Source organism: Gymnoscopelus microlampas (assembly GCF_963454915.1).
Source record: "Gymnoscopelus microlampas genome assembly, chromosome: 15".
NCBI classification, from domain to species: Eukaryota; Metazoa; Chordata; class Actinopteri; order Myctophiformes; family Myctophidae; genus Gymnoscopelus; species Gymnoscopelus microlampas.
This window is the reverse complement of record NC_139952.1, coordinates 17,356,924-17,382,189: the sequence shown is the minus strand read 5'-3', so window position 1 is coordinate 17,382,189 and position 25,266 is coordinate 17,356,924. Positions and strand designations below refer to the sequence as shown.

At 43.5% G+C, this 25,266-nt stretch overlaps 1 protein-coding gene across 1 annotated transcript in view; it reads right to left on the bottom strand.

Moving 5' to 3' along the window:
* The window catches only part of LOC311061128 (solute carrier family 45 member 4-like), a 55,042-nt gene that overhangs the window by 27,087 nt on the left and 2,689 nt on the right, over window positions 1-25,266 (bottom strand). Inside the window, exons 2-3 of the mRNA XM_084079673.1 lie at window positions 23,760-23,844; window positions 6,377-8,041 (exon numbers count right to left, since the gene is read on the bottom strand). Of these exons, the coding sequence (XP_083935799.1) occupies window positions 6,377-6,683 (307 nt within the window). The 5' untranslated portion in view covers window positions 6,684-8,041; window positions 23,760-23,844. The remainder of the gene's footprint in view (window positions 1-6,376; window positions 8,042-23,759; window positions 23,845-25,266) is intronic.

Sequence of the window (25,266 nt, the reverse complement as noted above, 5' to 3'; positions counted from 1 at the left end):
AAGCTTTAAATAACTCACTGACCAGACTGGTTTAACACACACACACACACACACACACACACACACACACACACACACACACACACACACACACACACACACACACACACACACACACACACACACACACACACACACACACACACACACACACACACACACACACACACACACAAAAATGCAACCCAAGACTCTAGCTCGGCAGGCACATACTGTTCACACATGGGATACACCATCTCCCAGTTTCTCACTTCCAGCTCTGTCTCCAACATAGTTTGTATCATCGCCTCTTTAAACCATCTTAAAGACCATCTGTCCATCTGTTCATGCATCAATCCATCTATATAACCATCTCTATTAATCTATCTCTGTCCATCCATCCATCCATCCATCCATCCATGCCTGCATCCATCCATCTCTGTACCAGTGTTTGAATGACAGGGAAAGATTATGGTGATTAGTCGGTGTCTGACCTAAAGCCACTGGTTTATATAACCCAGTCACACACAGGCTCCAAGGTCAGAGTCTAGATTAGACAACCTACAGTAGCGCGATAGGATCACTTAATGGATTAGACAACTAGCTACCATACTGGCACACACCAACAGCAGCATCATGCTCGCTAGAGAAAGATTAGTCCAAGTACTGTTCACATAAATAGATGGGACAACATGGTCTTGCGTATCTAGATGGACCATGCCGTACTGTAGCTGCCAGTTGATCAAATTCACTCTGGCTGAGGCCCGAGATAGTGTAGGCTAGGCACCCATCTCCTGAACCACATGTACTGTACCTGCAGCGCTGAGAATAAAATTCCTCCCGAATTCTCTACTGCACCTCCCCTGATGGCTGCCTGCCTCTTAGCTTCCCAACACAGCAAAATCCAGAGTTAATTTAAAGAGTCTGTTGTTATACTCTCCGAGTTAAATGAACACTCAGAATCCTCAAGAGCTTTCCAGTAAAAACAGGGTCTTAGTCCTGTTTCTGGACAGATGTCCGATACATGTGGGATAAGCACACAGCACTATGGCAAGAAACTTGAGTGATTCCGTCTAGGCCAGTATTTGTAATTGTGTAATTGCTTGTTTGTAATCTACAGTGTAGTTCACCTGGCATTCACCTGGTCACCCAGGTCAGCAATGAATGGCTGAAATGCAAACAGTTGCATTCGGGGTAATATTCCTGGGCAAGAGTTAAAAACCACTGATCAGGGTCACAATAAAGAATGCTAAAGTAGAAACCTTGACTGAAAGCAATATGGTAGTAGTATGTTGGACATATATACCCAACATGCTGCCAGTCAGTAGACCATAAGTTAGCTGGAAGCGTAGTGTTGCTGCCAGATGACACAGTGCCAGAGAGTGAGAAGGTTAGCCAAGGAAACAGGCCACCTGATAAAACAGAAAGAGGGGGAGATAGCAAGTAAAAGAGCCCAACAGGGTGATACAAGGCCTTAAGCCTTAAGGCATATGATATAACCTCAATGCAAGGGAAAGGGACTAACAACATGTTGACTCAGAGCCTAAGCACTAAAGAGAACTAAACTAACAGGGTAACTGTAAGGCCTAGATATTCAACTGATTTGGCCCACAGGCTCTTTTCTGTGTGATTCCTTAACCCCCCCAACCTGAAGTAATTTCAGGCCCCCTGCCTAATATAGTTGAATACCCCTGCTGTAAGGTATGCACCATCACTGCAAGAGAAAGAGCCTTAACGGGGCAATTCAACGCCATAAGGCATGCAACCTCAATGAATAGAGACAACATTTCCAGATGGATGACGGTAAGCTGCTTTGGTAAATCTAAGAAGGCCGAAGCGTAAACAAAATGCACGTATTACTGGTTTATGCAGAGCACAAAGCACTCAGTATTGCAAATCCTTCTCTGATTCAGAGCAAACGGAACGTGAACATGGAAGCCGATTTGAACCCTAATGCCTAATTCATACTTTGTTGTACGACAAGTGTCCTGCACTGAAAATACCAATACCAGATTGTTCCATTGCAACGCATTGTGAGTTTTAGGCTCGGGACAAGTATACATCAGACGTCATTTTTGTAATCCCGACCATGGTCAGTAGCGTTCCATCCTCTCTGGGTTGCTTTTACCTTGGTTCCAAGAACGCATGAGCAGTTATGTAAGGTAGCATGCTCCAGGTCCTGACCAAAAAGAGCTGATTACATCACAACACACAAACACACTGCTCATCACTTCATCACACTTGCTCCACGGTAACGTTCCTCTTCCTGTCCTCTTTCTCTCTCCGTCTTTCCTTTCATCCACTCCTTTCATCTGTCCTCCCTGTCTTTTACCCCCCTGCCCATTCTCCCTGTACCCTTGACTAAATCCCTTTCCTCTCCATTTAGACTACATTAAGTCATTTAGCCGAGTCTATTTTCTGGAGGAACTTGGAACAGGTGCAACAACCAAACTTTGGCAGAGGTGAGAGAGAGAGATGAACAAAAACATGGACAAGCAGACAAACAGGCAGAAAAGCCTGCCAACCAGTCAGACAGGCAGAGTCGGTTGTAAAGTCTTTATAAAGTTCCAGTAGCGATCAGAGTCCTGGTGAAAGAGGACGTTTGAATGCTAATTTTAATGGCAGCTGTCTGACAGCAAATCTGTCAGACACAGTTCAGACACTCGTATGCTTTCCACCTAAGGCCTTAGGTTAGAAGACAATGTAAGACCACTTTAATACAGCTGAAGATCAATTTATTCAGTGAAATGAACAGAAACAACAGAACAAAGATTGGGTTGAGTGTTTCTCTTTACAAACTACTCAGTGTTCATTTAACTGTGTGTAAAATTGGACGTAAACATCTTTATGCATTTTAACACTTTTTTTTAAAGAATTTAAGACATTCTAACTGGAATTTCTGTTCTCTACATCTATCTGAGAAATACAATTTAAGATATGTTAAGCCTATTTTCAGGACATGGACACAACTATCCCTCACCTCCAACCTCTTTCGCTGGGTTGTGTAAACACAACATCTATGAGCCAAGATGTTTGCAACGCAAGCGCACACATAAATGACCCCTGTGTTGAGGGGACAACACCTCAATCTGCTACACACACATTGTTATTACTCAGGGTGAGAGCACCAGCCAACTACCGCAAATAGTTACTGCGCTAATAAAAAAGCAAAGAGGCAGTCTTTAGGCTCTAGAGGTCAATAGTTGCCATGCATCCTGTGAGTCTTCACAATACATTAACATTTAGAGTTCTTCAACTCTATATGCACTGGGTGCGAAATGCTTAGTTGAGATTCAATGCATTAATAAAAAAATAGCCTGTCTGGGAATTGGAAGGTCGCCAGTTTGATCCTAGGCTCTCCCTGTCTACGTATCGAAGTGTCCTATGAGCAAGGCATTTAACGCCTAAGAGCTCCCCCTCGTGTGCTCAGAGCAATCTGATCAAGCCATCTACTGGGTGAACGCAGTAAAGAAATGTCCCCTCTCACAGAACCAGTAAATAATCCCTTTCCCTAAATTTCACAAATAAATGTGATCTTTGTGACCCTATAATAAAATCTCACGGTTCACTTTTGGGTGCCAAACATTTGGTTGAGAAACTAAAACTGGCAACCAAAATTGTGGTCCGATGAGTCAGCGTGAGTCATCCCAGTGATTCAGCCCGGTGCCGCCTTTGGTTTGATCGGTTTTGGTGGATAGAATCTTAATCTGTGCCAACTCTGCCTCAGAAAATGGGCCAGAATCTCAGACACTCTCAGACAGATCTCAAACTAGAAAACAGGCATGGGCAGCCAAATCTGGGATGAAATTAGAGCAAATAACACACAATGCGCCTCCAGCCTAATCAAATGTAATACCAGATAAGAAACTGCAATACACATGACACAGCAAAATCAAGGGTGTTCCATTAACTGTGTAAGTGTACAAACTGACACATTTTAGCCACTTAATTAACCAAAATACCAGATCTTCAAACTCACAACATGCAAAGTGTTGTGAGCTTGTAGATGGGCTATTTTCGAATAGCCAAAGTATAACTTAGGCTTAAGTGGTTAAATTGATAATGGCTGTGAGGATAAGAAATGATGATGATAAACAAGGAATATTATAACTGCTTCCACCTCACAGTGTTTTTTGAAGCGAGCAGTACCCAGCAGGTGGTCGGGGGTGGTTGGAGGAATACTTGTGCTTCCTGCTGTTGCTATGAGACTACAGGAAATTACCATCTCACCATGTTCATCATACCACAGTGAACAGCACTCGTCATTCAACAACAATCTGAAATAGAACTAGAAAAAGTGCTCCTCGGAGCACAGGTCTCCGCCAGGTCAGGTAGGTTATTGCGGCCTCCTGGAGGAGCTATAATAGGCCAATGTGAAAAGGGTGACATTTGCTCCTCAACATAGTGTGAATGTGCGTGCAGTTTGACCGCAATCGGACGCTGCGTTCATGATTTGCGGCATTTTGTTCAAAACAAGCCACTACTGCAAACTTTAGATGACAATCTTAGTCAATCAGGATGGAATATGAAAGATCAAACACATCCGTCTTGATCACATGACTATAGAGATCATGTGTACCGATTTGCGTGAAATTTGGATAAAATCGGAAGGAGTAATATAAAAAAAATGATTTATATAAGTCGGCCTCCTGGTGGCGCTATAAAAGGCAGATGTGAAAAATGCAGGGCAAAGGTTTTTCCTTGACCTCTAGGGAGTGCGCTTACAAAGTTTTACACAGATCGGTGCAGTTATAGGTAAAAACACGAATCGGCCTGTTATAGCGCCACCATGAAGCTGATTTGAAAATTTTCAAGTGGCATTTCTTCCTTGGCATAGTGGAAATATACATGCAAAATTTCAAGGAAATTGCATGCTGTGTTTATGATTTGAGGCATTTTGTTCAAAACTGAGCACTCCTACAAACCTTGGACAAAATCTGTAGGAGTATTGTCAAAAAATATGTTTTGCACAAATCCGCCTCCTGGTGGCGCTAAAAAAGGCCCATGTGAAAGATTTGGGGCAGAGGTTCTGCTGTGGCATCCAGGGAGTGTGTGTGCACAGTTTCACTGCGAGCAAGCCAACGGTGCCGGAGATTAGCTGTCCACAGACAGAATGACGGACGGACGGACACACGGACACACGGGCGGACGGACAGGGGGCAAAACATACTCTCTCGCCATGCCTTTCGGCCTGGCGGAGACAATAAACTTAGCGTGTTCTGCATTTTCTGACCAATCATATATCAGACATCAGAGATATGATATGAAGACAATTGTCCACGGCCAAAGTGAGGCAGCCAGGGGTCGTATACTTTAGTAGTGGCCAGGAATGTTCAATCATGTTTATTATGTAAGCTAGGAGACACCACTGAGAGAGAGAGATGACTTTGGTTGAGTAGTAAACAAGGTTATAGCTGCGTTGGCATTTTATCTCCCTCCTATTCTCTCGCTCCGTTACTCTGTCCATCTTTTCCTATCTCTCTCCTTTCCTCACTCTCCCTCTTTGACTTTTCACACATTCTCTGTCTTCATGAGGAAGGTGTTGGTGGTGAGTGTGTATGTGTGTGTGTGTGTGTGTGTGTGTGTGTGTGTGTGTGTGTGTGTGTGTGTGTGTGTGTGTGTGTGTGTGTGTGTGTGTGTGTGTGTGTGTGTGTGTGTGTGTGTGTGTGTGTGTGTGTGTGTGTGTGTGTGTGTGTGTGTGTGTGTGTGTGTGTGTGTGTGTGTGTGTGTGTGTGTGTGTGTGTTAGATGTGTGCGTGCTTGAGTGTCCAGGGTTAGGTGCGTCATGGTGCTAGCTAGCTAATCCCCAGACACATTTAGTGAAAGGCCATCAGTATCAAGGGTACCCTGTGCCTAGAACACAGCACATGTAGCCAGCTGCAAAGAGGTCTCCCTGTAAGCCAGCTAAATGTGCATGACAATAAATTCTACATTTATGTGCACATTAATAGCACAAGAGAAGGCTATTATAAGATATCTGATACTAACCAAGTATGCACAGATCTCAAAAGCAATCTTACACAGCAAAAGAGAGTGTACTTAAGGTACATGTGTGTTCAAACATTCACACATAACTTTGTGGTTTATGGCCAGTGAAGCAATTTCTCCCAGAGATTCAGTTCCATGGATGATACTGACAGAGAAAAGAGCTCATCCAACAATAATAAGAGTTGTATGATTTACTTTTATATGGAACAATCATTCTCAAAGAAACTAAGTATTTGAGCAAATGTATTCTTCATCATATGATCTAAAAGAAAATGACTGTTACCCTTACATTTGTTGAGTGACACTGTGACAATTAGACTACTAGTTGGCGTTTGTCTGTGTTGTGGAGTGTGTGTACTCTTCTCCTCGCTTTCACCTGTGTGTTTGTGTTGTGGGGTCTGTCCACTCACCTATTTGCAGCAGTACCGGTGTCACCAGGGCCGTTTCCATGGCGTAGCAGAACTCTCTGCCGAACATGACCGCCCCGTGCATCACCCATCTCTTCAAGGGAATGCGGTCTATCGACACCTCGCTCAACGACTCCTCTCCTCCTCGTCTTTTTCGTCCTGATCCCTCTCTCTCTCTCCTTCTCGCTGATCCTCCCGTCTCCTCTTCTCCGTCTGTCCCCACAGGATTCTTGCCATTAACCCCAGCCACCAGAGCTCCGACCTGCATAGCGTCAGGCTCTGTGTTCTGGGGAGGCATGGTGGAGGGCATGCAAGCAACGGAAAACAAACGTGCCCCGTCCCCGAACGACAGCAACAATGTTCGGGTCCTTGACAAAAAATGGATGCTACTAGCGTTATCTCTGCGAGGAGTGGGGGGGGGGGTAGCTGCAACTGCAGAAAACAAAAAGCAAGGCCCCTCCTCAAAGATCAGAACAGCAGCTAGTAGTTAATGGAGAACAATTACTAAAGCTAGCAGTTAGCAAAGCAAGTACCCCTGTCCCTAGAGGCTAGTAGTGGTAAGTTACTTGTAGTTTCTTAACGTTACTCATAGTTGCACTTCCAAATACTTCTAAAGTAGCTATAACTTCTGGTGTTTTGGTGGGAAAATAAAAACGGCAAAACGCCACCAAAAGGCGTATTATTAAAATAGAATTTCTGAATATAAAACGAACCGATTAATAACGGATCCTCTTCCACCACCGTCTGAGGTAATGAAGGTAACGACCTAAGACTAGGTCCCACTAACACTCAAAAAGGCCGAGATATGACATCCAAATAAAGAAGAGTAACAGATCCTTTCTTTATAGATTTAGCAGTGATCAGTATTCTTAGTCAAAGCTTCTAAAACATAAAAAAAAACGAAAACGAAAAAAACAATATCACCCAGACCAGGATATCAGCTATGATGAGTCACGTTGCAAAACGATTTGGGATTCAAAACAATTTGCTTTCTCTGAAAAGGTCTCCTCCAGAAGAAAGGTAGCTTCCAATATGACGAATGATGTCTAAATCCTCCATTCACTGTTTTTTCTTCGTCTCCCCCCAGAGATCAAAACAAAACAATAAACCAACCATCCAAGGAGTAGTTATCCCAGAAAAATGAAGGAAGTCCATTTGTTCTTCTTTCACAGGAAGAGTGCAAGTTACATTCCGTGTGTATAAGGGTGTGTATATGTGTTGTGAATGATTCTGATTCTGTTTTTTGGTGTGTATGAGTGTGTGCGTGGCCCTGCCTGACGGAACTATCAGACTACTTTATTTGGTATTAAGAGTGCGTATTGCATGTATATGTGTGTGCATGTGTATGTGTATGTGTATGTGTATGTGTGTGTGTGTGTGTGTGTGTGTGTGTGTGTGTGTGTACGTGTGTGTGTAGTTTATGGCTTATTTGACATCGAGGTTCCTCCTCCTTCTTCTTACTGTCTATTGTAAGCAGTGAAAATCCATATAGAACACCACTCCGTGAGTTCCAGAGTCATATTGGAGTTACGTATTGAGGGTTGGATGGCAGGGTGGAAAGATGAGTGGCAGACGGGGAGGAGGAGGCCGCGGGGGGGAGGAGGAGAAGGGCAGGCAACGCAGGTGGGCGGAGCTCCTTGGTGGATCCCCATCGATTGGCTGATCAATCTAAATAAATAAATACATAAAAACAACACACACATGCACACAACACCAGCCCGATGTTGGCCACCACGATGTTTGGAAACAGGAAGCAGCCCCATCATCGGACGGTGGCGAGTGTCCCATTGGTCGAGAGGAGAGAGGAACCAAAGCCATTGGAGTAGAAAACGCCATTTCCGTTCGTTGGTTGGAGCCCAGGCAGAGAATAGAGAGAGAGAGAGAGAGAGAGAGGGAGAAAAAAAACCTTGGTTAGCAAATAAGTGATTGAAACACTTGCACCTGTGCTGTTGTCTGCATCCAACAGACGTAATCTCTTTTTAGATTGTCAATTGGGAACAAAACTGTTTTCTTTTTCAATTGGCTGGTCTGACAGTGTCTTGGAAATAGCTGGCTTCTGGCCACTGCTGAAAAAGAACAAAACTTTCATTTCAGATAGCTAACAAAAAGACTGCCAGGATTCCTGTGCTTTGCCTGCATGGTTGACTCAACACCAAAAAAGGCTAAGATCGGCTAGGCCAGGCTGCTAAAATAGCATCTGTTATTCGCCTCATATCAATATGTCTAGACAGAGCCAACACAACATGTAGACTCAACAAATGTTGCGGTTTAAAAGCAATAGGATACATTGAGTGCAAAACTATTTCTTTCTTTCTCAGTAAGACTTTGAAAAGAACTTTCATGAGGGGTGCATGATTGGACCTCGGCTATTTGCACAGTGAAAAAGTGAAACACATGACACATAAAACCAGAACACTATGTGAATATTTTGAAACGTATTCAAACTGAGCTAGTGTTTGGAGAGAGAGTTCTGTGTGTGCAGAGCAGAAGAGAGAGAGAGAGACAGACAGACAGACGGACAGACAGAGAGAGACAGAGACAGAAAGAGACAGACACAGAGAGAGAGCGAGGGGCCCTTTACTTGATAACAAACATCCTGGAGGATAGTAATACAGAGGGAGGCCAGCCAAGCAGGTCTTTTCACATGGGGGGGGGGGGGGGCTTGACGTGCCTAGTAATTCATTTTCGGTGAGAGGCGAGTGGGCAGGTATTGCGGGCAATCTGACAGGCGGAGCGACAAGCGGGTGCAATCCCGTGAAACTGTCCCGTTCGTGCCTGTGTCATGCACGCGCCCTGCCGCCAAGAGTTTAATTGCGTTTAGTGTCTATTCACATGAAGAGAGCAGTGCAACCCTGCGGATCCAAGCGAGTACGTGTAGCGTTGCTAGCTACCCATGTGAAAAGAGCTTAATTGAGACCTGAAGCCGATTCTACATGTCGCCTAAATCCCAACAGTTTTCTGAAAATCAATCTTTTTCATGTCAAGGACCCCCAAAATTATATATATTTGGCCACGGACCCCCATCAAAATATGTAGTTCCGGGGACCCCCAGAAGCAAAGATTTGAGTTAAAAATGTTCGCATTAAAAATATATATATTCAAAGATTTGCACACATTTTCACAAATTTTCAAAAATAGCAGATCTACAAGCTCGTAGCGCGGCACTCGGTGCTGCGCTATGAGCTTGTATATCTGCTATTTTTGAATAGCCCAAAGTGTAAAATAATGCTTTTTTAGCTCAAATCAAAAAATGACACAGTTCCAGGTCTTAATGGGTTAAGACAGCGTTCACTCAGTAGTAGGCCTATTTCTCACAGTAAGAATGTGGGGTGCATGGAGTACATTGGAAGAGTGTGTGTGTGTGGTTGTGTGTGTGCGAGTGTGTCAAGGCTCCGCTGATGGATTAAGACACAGCACGTTCAGCCGCACACACACACACACACACACACACACACACACACACAGGCACGCATACACAAACAAAGTAATTCCTTCCACGTGCATGATACATCATACTAACAGTGCTAAGACCCTCATCAAGCCTCTTAGAGAGATTGAGAAAGAAAACAAAGCGAAAGGGGAATAGGGGCAGAGAGGAAAGGGGAGAGAGAGAGAGAGAGAGAGAGAGAGAGAGAGAGAGAGAGAGAGAGAGAGAGAGAGAGAGAGAGAGAGAGAGAGAGAGAGAGAGAGAGAGAGAGAGAGAGAGAGAGAGAGAGAGGCTAGATGGCAAGATGAAGCAGAAAGAGGCAGTTTGGACTTAGGAAAGTTAATAAGAACAGAGAATTATAAGGAGAGAGGAATTGAGAACGGCAAAGAGACATGGAGGGAGAGAGAAAGAGAGATGGAGGGAGAGAGAAAGAGAGAGAGAGAAGGATGAGAGAAGAGAGGAGATGTAAACATATTACCGTTTCTCAACCTCACAATGTTTTGTTTTGGTCTTTCTCTCTGTGTTCGCCTCTCTCTTTAACTCTCTCAGCACAACTGCGCGTCCCCATTAACATTCATGGTGCACTCAAGATGGTCATGCATATTTCATACACACGTGTGGTGCGCACACACACACACACACACACACACACACACACACACACACACACACACACACACACACACACACACACACACACACACACACACACACACACACACACACACACACACACACACACACACACACACACACACACACACACACACACACACACACACACACACACACAGTACCCCCTCCTCCTCACCTTGCCCCATAGGCTGCGGCAGATTACATAACAGCACCCCCCTATCCCACCCGCTCAAGAAAAACGCACACAGCATTTTCCACTCTAATGTCGCATGTCTCTCTTGCATGGACACGCTACCGCCACTTGTACACAGTATCCCCAGTGTCTTTTAGACTTTCAGAGTTGGCCTAAATAACACTTTTGCTGGTCTACTAGCAGCAGACACAGACAAATGCAAGTCCAACATGACCAAAATATACAAAATGTTTAGATTTGGTTTTCTGTGGGAATAAACATGAAGAGCACTTGGGTTCATCAGGTCTGATGATGATATATCACAGTTTCAGCCTGTTTGTGTATTCTTGCATTAGCCCCATGTAGTTCAACCGCTGAAAACCAGGTTTCAGATGTATTTTTGTCTGCGTGTGGGTTAGCGTGTAGCTATGTACAGTATGTGTGTAAAGAAGTGGTGCACAAACTGTGGGCCGTGGGTCACAGAATCTAAATGGGGGAAAACATTAAAACCTATTAAAGATGATTCGGATTCCAATTGCATCGAGTAATTTCTCGTTTTTTAAACTGAATTTACTGATAATCATATGATGTTTAGTGGTTTCTGTTACATGGATTTTGGTGTTACAGGATTGTACATGCATTTTTGTAAAGAGCAGGATTTGGTGTGCCATTTTTTGTCACTTAGTCTTTTTGAGTGCACAGATACCAAAGCGTTAAGCCAATCAATGCATAATATTAGTTTTTTGTCCCTGTTGTCACAACTCTGAGCACCTCTGTTTTCCCACTACACCCTATTGACAACATGACATAAAATCTAGGAATTATTTAGGTTTGTGTGATTAAATATCTGTTCATTTATGTAACTTTATTCCTTTCTTCAGCTTTTAATTATTAAAAACATGGCTATTGGCAGCTGTCAAACAATTAACTTGAGGGTGATTGCTGCAAAAGGTTTGATCACCCCTTGTGTAGACGAAAGTGGGTGTGCCTGTGTGTGCCTGTGTGTGCCTGTGTGTGTGTGTGTGTGTGTGTGTGTGTGTGTGTGTGTGTGTGTGTGTGTGTGTGTGTGTGTGTGTGTGTGTGTGTGTGTGTGTGTGTGTGTGTGCATCCATCTGTACTTCAGATGTGCATATTTTGGGTTGTGTATTTGATGTTTGTTTACGTGCGGTTGTGTGTGTGTGTGTGTGTGTCGGTGCTTACGCCAGCGCACGCGTGTGTGTGCACATAAGAGTGAGTCCATCATTTTAAGGATAGAATAAAAACAAGGTCAAAGTGGGGGAAAAAGGCTGAGAAAATAAAAAACAATGATGATACTGTACCACTATCCACCCCGCCCCCCCTCTCTCTGTCTTTCTCTCATCAGATAGTGCTATCTGGCCGGTATATCTGTCATTCTCCTTCCATCAAGCAAACACAAACACAAACACGCACAAAGCTGTGAAAGCTATCTGATTGTAGCTCTAAATACATACAGTACAACACAACACAACACGCAGCCTATTGCCTCACTCACGGTGTGTGTGTGTGTGTGTGTGTGTGTGTGTGTGTGTGTGTGTGTGTGTGTGTGTGTGTGTGTGTGTGTGTGTGTGTGTGTGTGTGTGTGTGTGTGTGTGTGTGTGTGTGTGTGTGTGTGTGTGTGTGTGTAACTTGAGACAAGTCAATATTGAGTTACACCTGAGCTAGGAGGCAACATAAACAACGCTCACGTGAGAACCAAGACAGAAAATGAAGATAAGTGCAAGGAGAGAGGACCGGTAGATGGTATATAGCCAGAGAGGGAGAGAGAGAGATGGAAGAGCGAGGTAGGGGGATAGAGGGGTGACGGAGAGAGTGGGGTGGACGGATAGAGGGAGGGAATTAGGGAAAAAGGGAGAAGATAATACATTTACAGTAACATTTTGGATTTATCTGTTGTGACAAGTGATGTGTCCTAGTTTGAGGTCGTCTCATTGTTTGGCTTGATAGATCAAGCACGCCTCCACAACTTGGAACCATCTGTCTTTGTCTGTAAACGTGGGAAAGATACACTGACTTGCAGCTGTTCCCTATGTACTGTAGTTCGCCATCACTTCAACATATAGTGCTAAAAAAGAAATTGCATGAGTTTATTTATTGTTGATTTTAATTGTCAGTATGTCTCTGCTACCCGGGATAAAAAAAGGTAACGAGAGATGGTTGAACTAATGGGGGGCAGAAGAGGGGATAAGGAGGCAGTGTAAGAAAAGAGTTTGAGAGAGAAAAAGGGCGATGGCGAGTAAAAGAGGGAGAACCAGCGGAGACTGGGAATGAGAGAAATAAAAGCAGTTAATAGAGGAAAATGGAGAGATTAAACACGAACAGGGAGGGAGGGCACAGGGAAGGTGAGATAAAAGCAAGGCTGGAAGGAGGGAGGGAAAGAAGATACCAGTGAAGTTCAAGGTCAGGGACAAATTAAGAGGCTCTCGTCTCCCATGTCTCAGTGGCACACAGAAATGCAAAGCAGTTTAATCCTGAGAGTTTAAAAAAAAAACGGACATGCAAGTGTACATTTTGACACTGTCAGAGTTGAAATACTAGTTCACTTACTTACTAGTTTACGCACGCACGCACGCACACACACACACACACACACACACACACACACACACACACACACACACACACACACACACACACACACACACACACACACACACACACACACACACACACACACACACACACACACACACACACACACACACACACACACACACACACACACACACACACACACCCCTTGTCTATTTCAGTGAGTGTTTATTCCTGTGTCTCAGACCAGATTACCTGTCACGCTGACACAGGCCTTAAAACGGAACAGACTATTTGGGTTGGCTTGCAAAACGCAGGTGGCACAAAAGAATTCTCATACAAAACAACTCTCTATCCCATTAGGGTCAGGCTAAATTCCTAAATTCTTCACCCCCCAGGTGTATTGCTATTTATAACGTGGGAACATGCCCACGGGGGGTAATATTGATTGGCAGTTTTTTGCTTTACCTGCAATTACTGTAAATCTACATTATTCACGTTCCATGGCAACATTCCAGTGGAAGAACCCTGAGGAGAAAAAAAAGCTAATGACCAGTATTGTGCCTAAGCGACCGGAGAGACCAGTATTTTCCCTGAGCGACTGGAGAGAACAGTATTGGCCCTAAGCGACTGGAGATACCGTCATATTACTTGGCGTCAGGCTGTCTCTTTGTCTCGGCCAGTCTGTCTATCTCACTGTTACTACTCTGTATTTCAGGTGAAGATAGACGAGTGAGATTAAGGTAGTGAAAGAAGACAACGTACAAAGAAGCAGAGAGGGTGTGTGTGTGTGTGTGTGTGTGTGTGTGTGTGTGTGTGTGTGTGTGTGTGTGTGTGTGTGTGTGTGTGTGTGGGGGGAGGGGGGTGTTGTTGTTACTTTTTTCATCGTGCTGTATCTGTACATGGATTTTGGTGTCACAAACAGACATGCACACACGCACATGCATGCGGTGCTGACCCATATAGAGGTGGATATAGATTACGAGACAGAAGGTCTCAGTCAGGATCAAGTTTACATACCGTGTGTGTGCGCGTGTTTGTGAGTGTGCGTGAGAGAGAGAGACAAATAGCAAGAGAGAGAGAGAGATTCTTCTATTGCATTTTGATCAGTTTGGCTCAGTTTATACCAGTGTATGCGTTCAACTCCCCACAATGCAAGATATAAGATACTTCCCAGGGCCAGGAGATTGGTAAGTTAAACATCTAAGGAGCAAGAATGTAGAAAAAAAACTGATCATTAACATTCTGCATCATCAAGCTAGCCCCTCTCACACACGCGCGTGCACAGCTGCACACGCCCCGGGCTGGGGCGCTCCCCCAGAGTTACTGTCGAAGTGTCCTTGAGCAAGACGCTGAACCCCTAATTGCTCCCGATGAGCAGGTTGGTGCCTTGCATGGTTTCCTCCGCCATCGGTGTGTGAATGTGTGTGTGAATGGGTGAATGGCACAATCAATGTAAAGCGCTTTGGATAAAAGCGCTATATAAATGCACCATTTACACACACACACACACACACACACACACACACACACACACACACACACACACACACACACACACACACACACACACACACACACACACACACACACACACACACACACACACACACACACACACACACACACACACACACACACACACACACACACACAGTGTATGTGTGGATAATTACAATGTACGGTCAAATATTCAAAGAAAAAATAACAAGATAATTACAAGGCACACTGCATGCACACATATGAATGTCCCACTGTTCCCTTTGAGTTGACTATATTTCTTCATGAGAATAATATTTCCAGCCTAGGCAAATGAGAGAGATAGGGAGCGTGAGAAACAGAACAGAGCGAGTAAAGCCTCATTTATACCATGTCGTACGAAAGTGTCGTTCGGCGAAAATAACCGACTCTCAAAACATAAAGATGTAAGTATACAATTGGATTTACATTCAGAATGACACCAGCAGAGAGGCGAATAAAAACAGAGACTTAGCGAGAGAGAGAGAGACTGACACCTGATTTATACTTAGTTGCCCTGGTGTCTCGTACCGAAAATGGCCGATCTACAAGTTCACAACGCGGTCGCGGCATTGTGAGACATGATGATCATGCGCAACGTAAAGTATAAATCAGGCTTGACAGACTGACTGACAGAGGGGATGTGTTTATGTGCTTTATGGAGCTGCAGTGCTGCAGTGCAGTGGGACCCACATGTGGTTCAACGTGTGCTACAGCCAATGACAACGCTCTGACAACAATACATACGGGCTTATATGAGTCATAACATACCGGCTGGCCTGGTATGTGGATGAATGATGATGTAACATACCAGCTGTTTACACACAAAAAAAACACACACATACACAGGTTTTGTATTTCTATATTTGAGAGGACCTCCAATTGACTTACATGCATCCCTAGCCCCTATTTCTATCATACCTAACCCGTTACACTAACCTGGAGGCTCACGTTAAAAGAAAATTAAACCTGACTTTTACAAATGATCATATTAATAATATATTCAAAGTATTCCTTTTTTTCTCTTTTAGATCTCTCTCTTAAGGCCCGACAAGTTTTAGAGAACAGAACAGATCAGAACAATACAATATTTACAAAGGGAGAAGAGAAGAGAAGACACACTTCATGTTGTGGACTTGTGGTGCTTTGGTGTCAGTCAGATTAGCAGCCAGCAATAGCCTCGTCATCCTAATGTTTATATTTAGAGAGCTTCTGGGCTGGCTAACTACAGAGCTGGCTAACTAGCCTACATAGATTACACAATATACCTTTAGAATAGCTTGTGCAATGGAACTATCTGGGCAACTCCGTTAGCGTTCTTATCTCCTGCCAACTGTGTAACACAATACCAAATCTATATTGAGCAGTCTTCAGTAAGCACACAAATAAATCCTGCAACGGTGGACAAACGGCTTGAAAGACAGAGTCTGTGTTTTCATGATTACTTACGGTTTCTCAACTCAACCTAATCCGAAACCAGTTTTGTTACTGTTGACTTCCTGCAAAATATGTGGCTTAAAGGAGTGTGTACTACTGTGTACCCTAAGCTACAGTATATAGTGGAGTACCAAGCAAGCCAACCTAGAAATGTACTGGAGATTTGTCTGGATTTGCAACAATGAGGTTAGATTACCCACATGCTTCCACTGACACCCTGATTGACCTTAAGAGGCCAAGCACAACACATGCAAGCATGCATGTATGTGCATGCTCATTCAGCTACGGTTCAGCTACGGGCGGCCGTAGCTGAACCGATAGAGAGGCTGTCTGGCAGTCAGAAGGTCACTGGTTGTTTGCCCCCCGACCCTTCCAGTCTATGTGTTGAAGTGTCCCTGAGGAAGACGCTTAACCCCTAACTGCTCACAGGGCGCTGTATAAATAGGGCGCACAGCTCCTAATTGTTAGGATGGGTAAATGCAGAGGACTGTTTTCATGTATGTACAGATGTACAGTGAGTCACTGTACATCAACACATACATGAAAACAGTCCTCTGTTTGTCACTGTTAGTGACAAATACTCCAACAACAACTAAATTGCTATAATATGACGCATGCACGCGCATCTCTGAATCTATATGAAAAGAGGAAGTCAACCCATGTCCATCACAATTACTTGGGCTCTCATTTAAACTAGCATGCCAACATGTGTTTCTCATAGGCTCCTCTCCACACCAGCATACTGACATGTAATCATCACTGGCTCATTGTATAATCATCATTCATGGCATTGCCGTGGCATGGTGCGGTATGTGTGTGTACCAACAGGCTGAGGCACCAGCCACCAGGATGTCCAAACATATAATTTTCATAGGCACTCATTCTAAAACAGCATGTGACCAGAGCTAGCACACGCTGTCCTTTTCACAAACACGCAAGTCTCGTAGACTCCAGACAAATAGATGGAAATGGCCTTCATGATTTGTTGCCTGCATGGATAAAGGGTTCTGAGCAGCATTCCGTAACCCCCTTCACCAGCACAAATCTTCCTGATATCGACATACTTCTGGTATTTTTTTGTTTTGTTTGTCAAAAGATTATGCAGTGGGCTAGCTAGCGACTTTTTTAAAATGTGTTATTATATTACTATTACTACTACTACTACTACTCGGGTAACGATGAAAGTTGGAAACGCATGCCCCTCCGGTTATGCAGTACCAATTGTCAGAGTACGTAACCATTTGTTTGTCTGTGTCCCTTTTATGCCCATATATGGAGATCTCTATACGACTACCTATGTATGTTACACAGGTAGATTTGTTTAAATCTACACGCAATGAGGTTCACACAAGCTGCTGACAACAGCCTTGGCCTACTTTCATACAAGAGTCTCATTACCGTCAACCCCCTTACAAAACCCCTGACGCTTTGACCCGTTGGGACCAATACCTTAGAACCATGGGACTACATGAGTCCCTCTCTCTTCAACCTCTGGGTCTACGCCCACAGTTAGGGAGGGAGCTGAGAGAGAGAGAGAGAGAGCTGAGAGAGAGAGAGAGAGAGAGAGAGAAAGAGAGAGAGAGAGAGAGGGGGAGGGAGAGAGAGAGAGGGGGAGGGAGAGAGAGAGAGGGGGAGGGAGGGAGCGAGCTGAGAGAGCGAGTGAGAGAGAGATATCCCCTGTGGTACAGACTATACCGCCTACACAGTAAATTCCTTAATGTTAATTTATCCATTGTGTAGTGTGTGTGTGTGTGTGTGTGTGTGTGTGTGTGTGTGTGTGTGTGTGTGTGTGTGTGTGTGTGTGTGTGTGTGGTTTATGACTCGCCACCATCACTGTGACCCAGTTATAATACAGATATCAATGCAACGCTGTTGTACCCACTACTTTGTAAAATATACCTTGTAATAAAACATACATACAGACAAACAGGGGCACACACACACACACAGACATGCAGAGACACGTACCCACAGAAACAAAGTGTTATGTTTATATGAAATGCACCGTGTTGGCAGAGACACAGAGGCTAGCTCATGTGTCTTTCCTTCTCTGCATGTTTCAAACTTAAAAAAACGTATCAAAAATGTGTACCGTAGACTGTTTGTCTGCAAATTTCCTTCTTTTCAGCCAGTTAGACCTGAGGCCGATTCTATTCTTTTTCTTTTCTGAAAAACTTCAAATATGTATTCAAAAATGTAAAAAAATATATGTTGCTATATACTGTACATAGCAACTTTCACTTTCAAGACAGGAACCCCAAAAGGGGTTCCTGTCTTGAAAGTGATATGTATAGTTACAAATAGGGGTTCCTGCCCAAAATGGGTTAATGTACACAACTTTTAAACATGCGAGTGTCATAAAGTAATCAGTTGAAATTTCCATTTCACAGTCTATTGACAGACACATAATGTCAACAGTTAACATTAACATTAGTTAACATAGTTATACTACTACAATATAAAGTGATTTACAATCTTGGTTCGCTCTCAGTGTAGAAATGCAAAACTATCTCCCAAGCTACTACAGTGTGGCCCCCTGTCCTAGCCCCACCTTTTGGCCTGGATTTCTGCCATGCACGTGAGATGTTGGCTGGCTGGTTGGGGCTCTAGTGGTAGACGGTTATCAAAGCCAATATCAGATGACTGTATTACGTATATTTAGCTCTGGGCACGACATACAAGTGGCAGACACAAGCATACTTAAATGTATTTATTTATGTCTGCATAAAGAGGAAAAGCAAAGGCCATATTACTTAGAGTACAATACAATCATAGCTGATTGGGTAGAGAGGCCATCTGGTACTTAGAAGGTCACCGGTTTGCATCCAGGCCCACCCATGTCTATGTGTTGAAGTGTCCCGGATCAAGCATTTAACCCTAACAGCTCCGCCCAAGAGCCAGAGAGAGACCATCATGACCATAGATATGGAAACCTAGATACCTCATTGGCCGCTGCAGTTAATTGGAGCGGCCGCCATATTGGAAGTGGAAGCCGAGCCTTTTAATGCATTTAAGTCCACTGAAGCAGGCAGTCTCTCCACTATTAAAATCATCACAACTCCCTGAAATTTCCACCGAATTTCAAGCGGCTAGGTTTGTAACAAATGCCATATATGGAATTATGGATCCAGTAGGCCTGTACGGTTACATCTAAAATGCATATTGTCATACCAAAATACTTTTATCCAATCCAAGTAGCATTTCTGTCAGTCCAGTCTTTGTTCTGAACCAATCTTATCCCAAGCTGCAAACAAACGTCTGTTTGCACAGCCCCAAGAAGCACACAAACTGACTATGTCTCTGGGACCCTGTTTAGACTGCAGTAAAATCCGATTTAGTTCACAAATCCGAGTGTTGAGTTTGGAGGAAGCTTTTTATGTCTATTAGCATGACCATCTGAGCAGCCATCTGCTGGGTGAAGCTGGAACTGAATTTCCCCTGTGCTGTGGCATTAACAAAGGTCTCCCTTTTCTAGAAACGAGCAACGCACTTATATTATATAAGACATATTATTCACCTACAACTTCAGTAAGGATGTCCTTAATAATATATGCCTTCTAAGAATAGAGACCTCATACTTAACTAATTTGCTCTTCTCCATTCCTCCCCTTCTCTATCTCCATGTTTCTCCCGCTCACCTCAATAACTGTTCTCTCTCCCCCTTTTTTCGGTCTCGCTGTCATCCGTCTCTCCTCCTTCTTCACTGTGGCTAATGGTACCACCGGTGTTATTCACCGCTTTTTATTTTATTGTCAAAGCGAGAAGTAAAAAGCATATTTCATCATTGTCAAAAGTAAAAACTGGTGGCTCTACCCATTATGCTCAGTGTGAACACGAGGACCCGGGTTCGCATCCGACCGCTCTTGTCTAGCAAGCTCTCCTCTCTCTGGCCTTGGTTTCTTGTCCCTCTGCTACACTGACCTATCTGAAAATAAAAAGGATAAAATGCCCCAAATCTTAAAAATAACAAATCAACAAATCAATAAGCAGCCAAGACCAGTATTACACTCCATTAAAGTAGACTGACTTACTTCCATGCCAGACTAGTATCACTCTGCATGTACACTAAGCTCTGCATAGTGTGAAGTTATCGGGGGAACGCTTGTGATTCTTTGTCACATGTTCTCTTTTAACCGTCTCCCATTCTCGTTCTACCACGCTCTTTCATCTTTCCTCTCTCTCTCTCCACTGTTTACCATCCATAGAAATGCAATTACTTAACGGGTTAATGTTTATATGTTTGTCAGTACATTGGTACACACTTTAGACAAGTGTGCGCATGGGGGACTCTGTGTAACTCCAGTAAGAATTTGATACCCTGTTGACATTCTGTATGACTGGGAGCAATTTTACTTTAATTATAGGGAGGATTTTGCCCCAGAAGCCCAACCTCTTTATATTATATAAGTCATCATTACTTATTATTTGGGAGTGTCAGTGAATGTTGTTGTTGATGTTGTTTTTTTATGATGTGATGAGACTCAAAGCATAGTAGACCCAAACAAATATCCCTTGAAAGACCACTACAGCCAGCACACAAAACAGCAAACACACACACACACACACACACACGCGCGCGCACGCACGCGCGCACGCACGCACGCACGCAGGCACGCACGTACGCACACACGCACGCGTGCGTGCGTATCTAGGGTGACGGTATAGAGAAGGGAGCTGGCAGTGTTCCAGTAATGTCATTAACACTGTTAGCAATACTGCACTCCAGCTAATGGACAGACACAGTCCCTCTCTGTCTCGTCCTCTAATAAGCGCACTCTGTTGTGTGTACTATGTACACATGGGCGCACGTGCAAACACACAGAGAAATATCTGAGTGTTAGCCAACTTAACTCTGTGTAAAAATGTCTGTGCAGACGAATACACATAAAAACACCCACACAGACACACAATCAAGACCAACTGGTATGTTACGTTTGTGTTTACCTGAGATGAACAGGGTTAGGTCCGGTGGAGATAAAAACATGTACTGTAATGTACACACACCCAGTTGATTATCTTGCTGTCGCTGTGATTTAGTATGGAGAGGAATGGAGAGGACAGAATCAACACCACAGCCCGACAGCCGGACAGAGGAAAGATCCCCAACGAACGCTAGAAACTCTAAGTCTGGTGTTTCACGTGAAACGTTTCAATAGCAGCGTGGTTGTACAAGTATGCCAAAGAATTCCATCAGAGTTGCAATATATCAGCCCCAGCAATTAACTGAAAGGTTGCGCGCAGTTTAGGTGCTTTAAGATGAAACAGTTTTGACTAGTTTCATGTAGCCAAAATGCTGCTATCATGACACGTCACATAGTACCACCAACTGATAGTAATTTATTATAGCTGATAATGCAGCGATTCTAAAACTTTTTATTTTGAACATTCTCAAAGTTACAGACCTGTAAGTGTCCTTTAATATTTTAACAAACAACAACAAATGCACTTTATTGTCCCCTTGAAAGAATTGACGTGGCGATTGAATAACTATCAATCATTTAGCTGGGGACCTCCCCTAGGGGTTCAGGGGCCCCACGTTGAGAACCACTTATGTAAACAACCACAATGGCAGATGAACCGTTTGTGAAATGGACCTGTCAAATGAATGCATTCAAATACAAATCACAACAGGTCACAATATCTACCCATCTGTCTATCATGCTAACTTGTTATTGTTGCTGTGTTTTTGCTGCGTGCAACTGATGGAGTGCACAGCAGACCGTTGCTGAATCGTACATTGTGTCAACCTTGACGTTATTGTCACCTCTGTTCTTTGCCAGGCTGTGTCTACTCTAATGCCAAGCATAGCTTTATACAAAGTAATAACCTGCCACAGCCAGCATGGTGTCAGGTTTCTGAAATGGTTACACCCAGCTTGATAACAACCAGGGACAATTTTCTGTCTCTCTCTCTGTCATCAGTTAGGCTATTGGCAATCTGGGAACCCATTGGCAAAAATAAATTGCCTATTGGTAACATTAACTGGGTCAGTTAATATTATGTAATATTTCATAACTGGCGTGAAAATATTGCATAACACAAGCTGTGACCAGACCAAAAACTTGGTGACACGCGTTGTGCTGCCGTGTGACAAAGCATAAATCAGGCTTTAGGCTAGTTGGCTAGATTTCACTAATAACCCCAAGCATGAGGTATTGCAGCCATAATATTATTACTGCCAGGTTAATATAGCATAACGCCAGTTGTCAGGCATGCATGCAGTTGGTCCTAATGGCTTTAGACAGGGCTTGCTAATGGTTTAACTTACAGGCCAACCATTTTGATCACAAGGGTCTAGGGCTATCCTTGTCCTGGATCCTTGAGATCCAGTAACAACCCACAGGACACAAACGTCACAGGACACAAAGACAACACAACATGGACTGTAGTCCCGGGTATCAATTCTCTTACCTACTGAACATGGCAGAAAGTGTGAAACCAGGGTTGAAATTGTGTTCAGTTTCAGCAAGAGGCACCCACAATTTCCTGTGTGAGCGAAATAACAATGCTGAGGCAAGCATTGTATGTTGTAGATGGCTGCCATAAAGGAAGCCTCCCTGATGATCAACAAGTCTGTTGTGTTTTTAATATAATGCAACCTGTACATGGTCACTTTTCATTGCTGTTGAACCTCACGTGTTTTGATGATTTTCCTTAAATTTCGCCTGTGTGTGTGCGTGATTGGGGGCAAGAGTAGTGCAGTTGCTTTCTCTTAGGCGCCTTATCAGCAGCACTGCAGGCATACATTTGTTTGCGTGTGTGAGTGATCTGGTAGAGATATGGGAGGCTATTGATGGCAAGCTACAGTTTTTGTAAGTGAGGCTAGGAACATACACATTCTCCTTCTATTCCCCCTGGAGACACAAACACGCACACACGCACACATAGGGTTGTGTATAGAAAACTTTACAAGAATGGGAAGTGGGTTATCTGTGCACAGGATCCGTGTTTAGGACACAGAGCTAGATTTCAAAGACTGTGGACTCTATGTGTGTGTATGTGGGTTGAAATTGATAGATTAAGTAAGTGTGTGAAGGGCGTAGCTTTCTAATTAGCTGCAATTGTGTGCAAACTGGAGGCAAATTACAGTACGTCGATTTGCGGTTTGAAATATGATTCATGTCAAGTACAGCATGTACTGCAATAACAAGATCAAAACTGCACAGACTGTAGATGGGTAACTGGGGCCCAGACTTGTTATGTGCGCGTATGATCATGTAGGCTATATGTGAACGTGTGTGCTTCAATGAGTATTACATGCATGTGTGCACCGTGTGTGTATATATGTGCGCGTGCGTGCGTATGCGTGTACCACACATGTGACTGTGTGTGACTAATTGTATGACATAGTTCATGCCCTCATGCTGAATCAGCACCAGTTGTTAGTCAGCATCAATCCCATCTAGAGGAAGTCTATTGGTTTCACTTCGACTAATCGAGCTCTCCTCCGTCACGCACTGAACAGAGACTGACTGCACCAAAAGAAAATGCAATGTCAACGAGGAGAACAGAAACAGAAAAAAGGAAGAGCTTTTAGGTACGGAATGAACAAATTGTGTGTGTGAGTGTGAGTGTGAGTGTGAGTGTGTGTGTGTGTGTGTGTGTGTGTGTGTGTGTGTGTGTGCGCGCGCGTGTGTTACACTCACCAAAAGGTCTTGAAAGCTTCATAAATGTCGCTGATATGTTGTCGTTAGGCCCAGGTCACAATCTGCACTGGCCCTACCATTGCACCTACACACACACACACATACATACACAATAAATCAACACAAATCTTGCCATTTCAGTGGAGAAACATTTGTATCGTTGTACGAAAATAACGGACTTTCAAGTTAACAATGCTTTGCATGCGATGGAGTATAATTCAGCTGGCTGTTACGCATACGGTACTCACGATGAGAGAGGCATATACAAAAAATCATTACAACACTCATGACACGAATCACACACACACACACACACACACACACACACACACACACACACACACACACACACACACACACACACACACACACACACACACACACACACACACACACACACACACACACACACACACACACACACACACAACAATGAGCCTGCGTGGCTGTTGACAGTCATTACAGGAGGTCACACGTAGATTAACCACTATTACCATGGTATCCCTATTTTGGGGATGTTATTACAAGTAAAAAAATGAAAAGTTAAAATCTTTTCCAAAATGTCCAAAGAATGTGTGCGTGTGTTTTGTTTTCAACAAATGTAAAGAGATTTAAATAAATATCTATTCTATGCGACACGTGAGCTTGTAGATCAGCTATTTTTGCTATTCTTTGTTTGAAAACCCAGTCTATTTTGTGTGTTTGTAGATCTGATATTTTCACGGAATGTTCGCCCCGGAATAGGGACGCTAGGGTTCGGTTAAATGGTTAATGGAAAGTAGGAGTGAGAAAACGCTCACAAGCACGCACACATAGCGTGTATGGGCCTTTCTAATCATGCTGGAAGCCACTGTTTTAATCTGTCAGTCGTACCCAGCAGGTAGTTAGCTTGTTCTAACAGTGAATTCCAATATTACACTGTTCCTTCCTCCTACGCAACTACTCCACAAAATAACCACACAGATTCCTCAGGAGACACAACCCGACCAAAAACAGTCAGACAAGGAGAGTCGTTTTGTACACTATACAGACACCGCTTTACCACTCTGATATGACTCGTTTCCATTACAGCACAAAAAACAAAGATAAGTGAATTCTCAAAGAGACACACAATAGTAACATCAAGACATCGTTTAGGCTTTGTGGGGGGTACTTTATTTACACGTTGCCTGTAAATAATCTAGGAACCATTAAGACAAAAACATTTTTGTGTACTGTACTGTGGTATTAGTGGACACTGTAAACACGACTCACACCTAATCGCCTACTTCTAATCAAGAAAATATCCCTCAGGGGTCGGGAAATTCAATAATTTCAGTGGCCAGGCAAATACAAACACTAGTAATATAAAAAAATAAGGTACATTTTAAATAAAAGGAAAGAACAAAAAAAATTACCCTTTCAAAGATGTCTCAGAAAGTCAAAGTACACTATGTACACCATCCGTTCTCACAGTACAGCGTAAACAAGACCAGACACGTAGCCTACATCTACAGTAATACTGTAC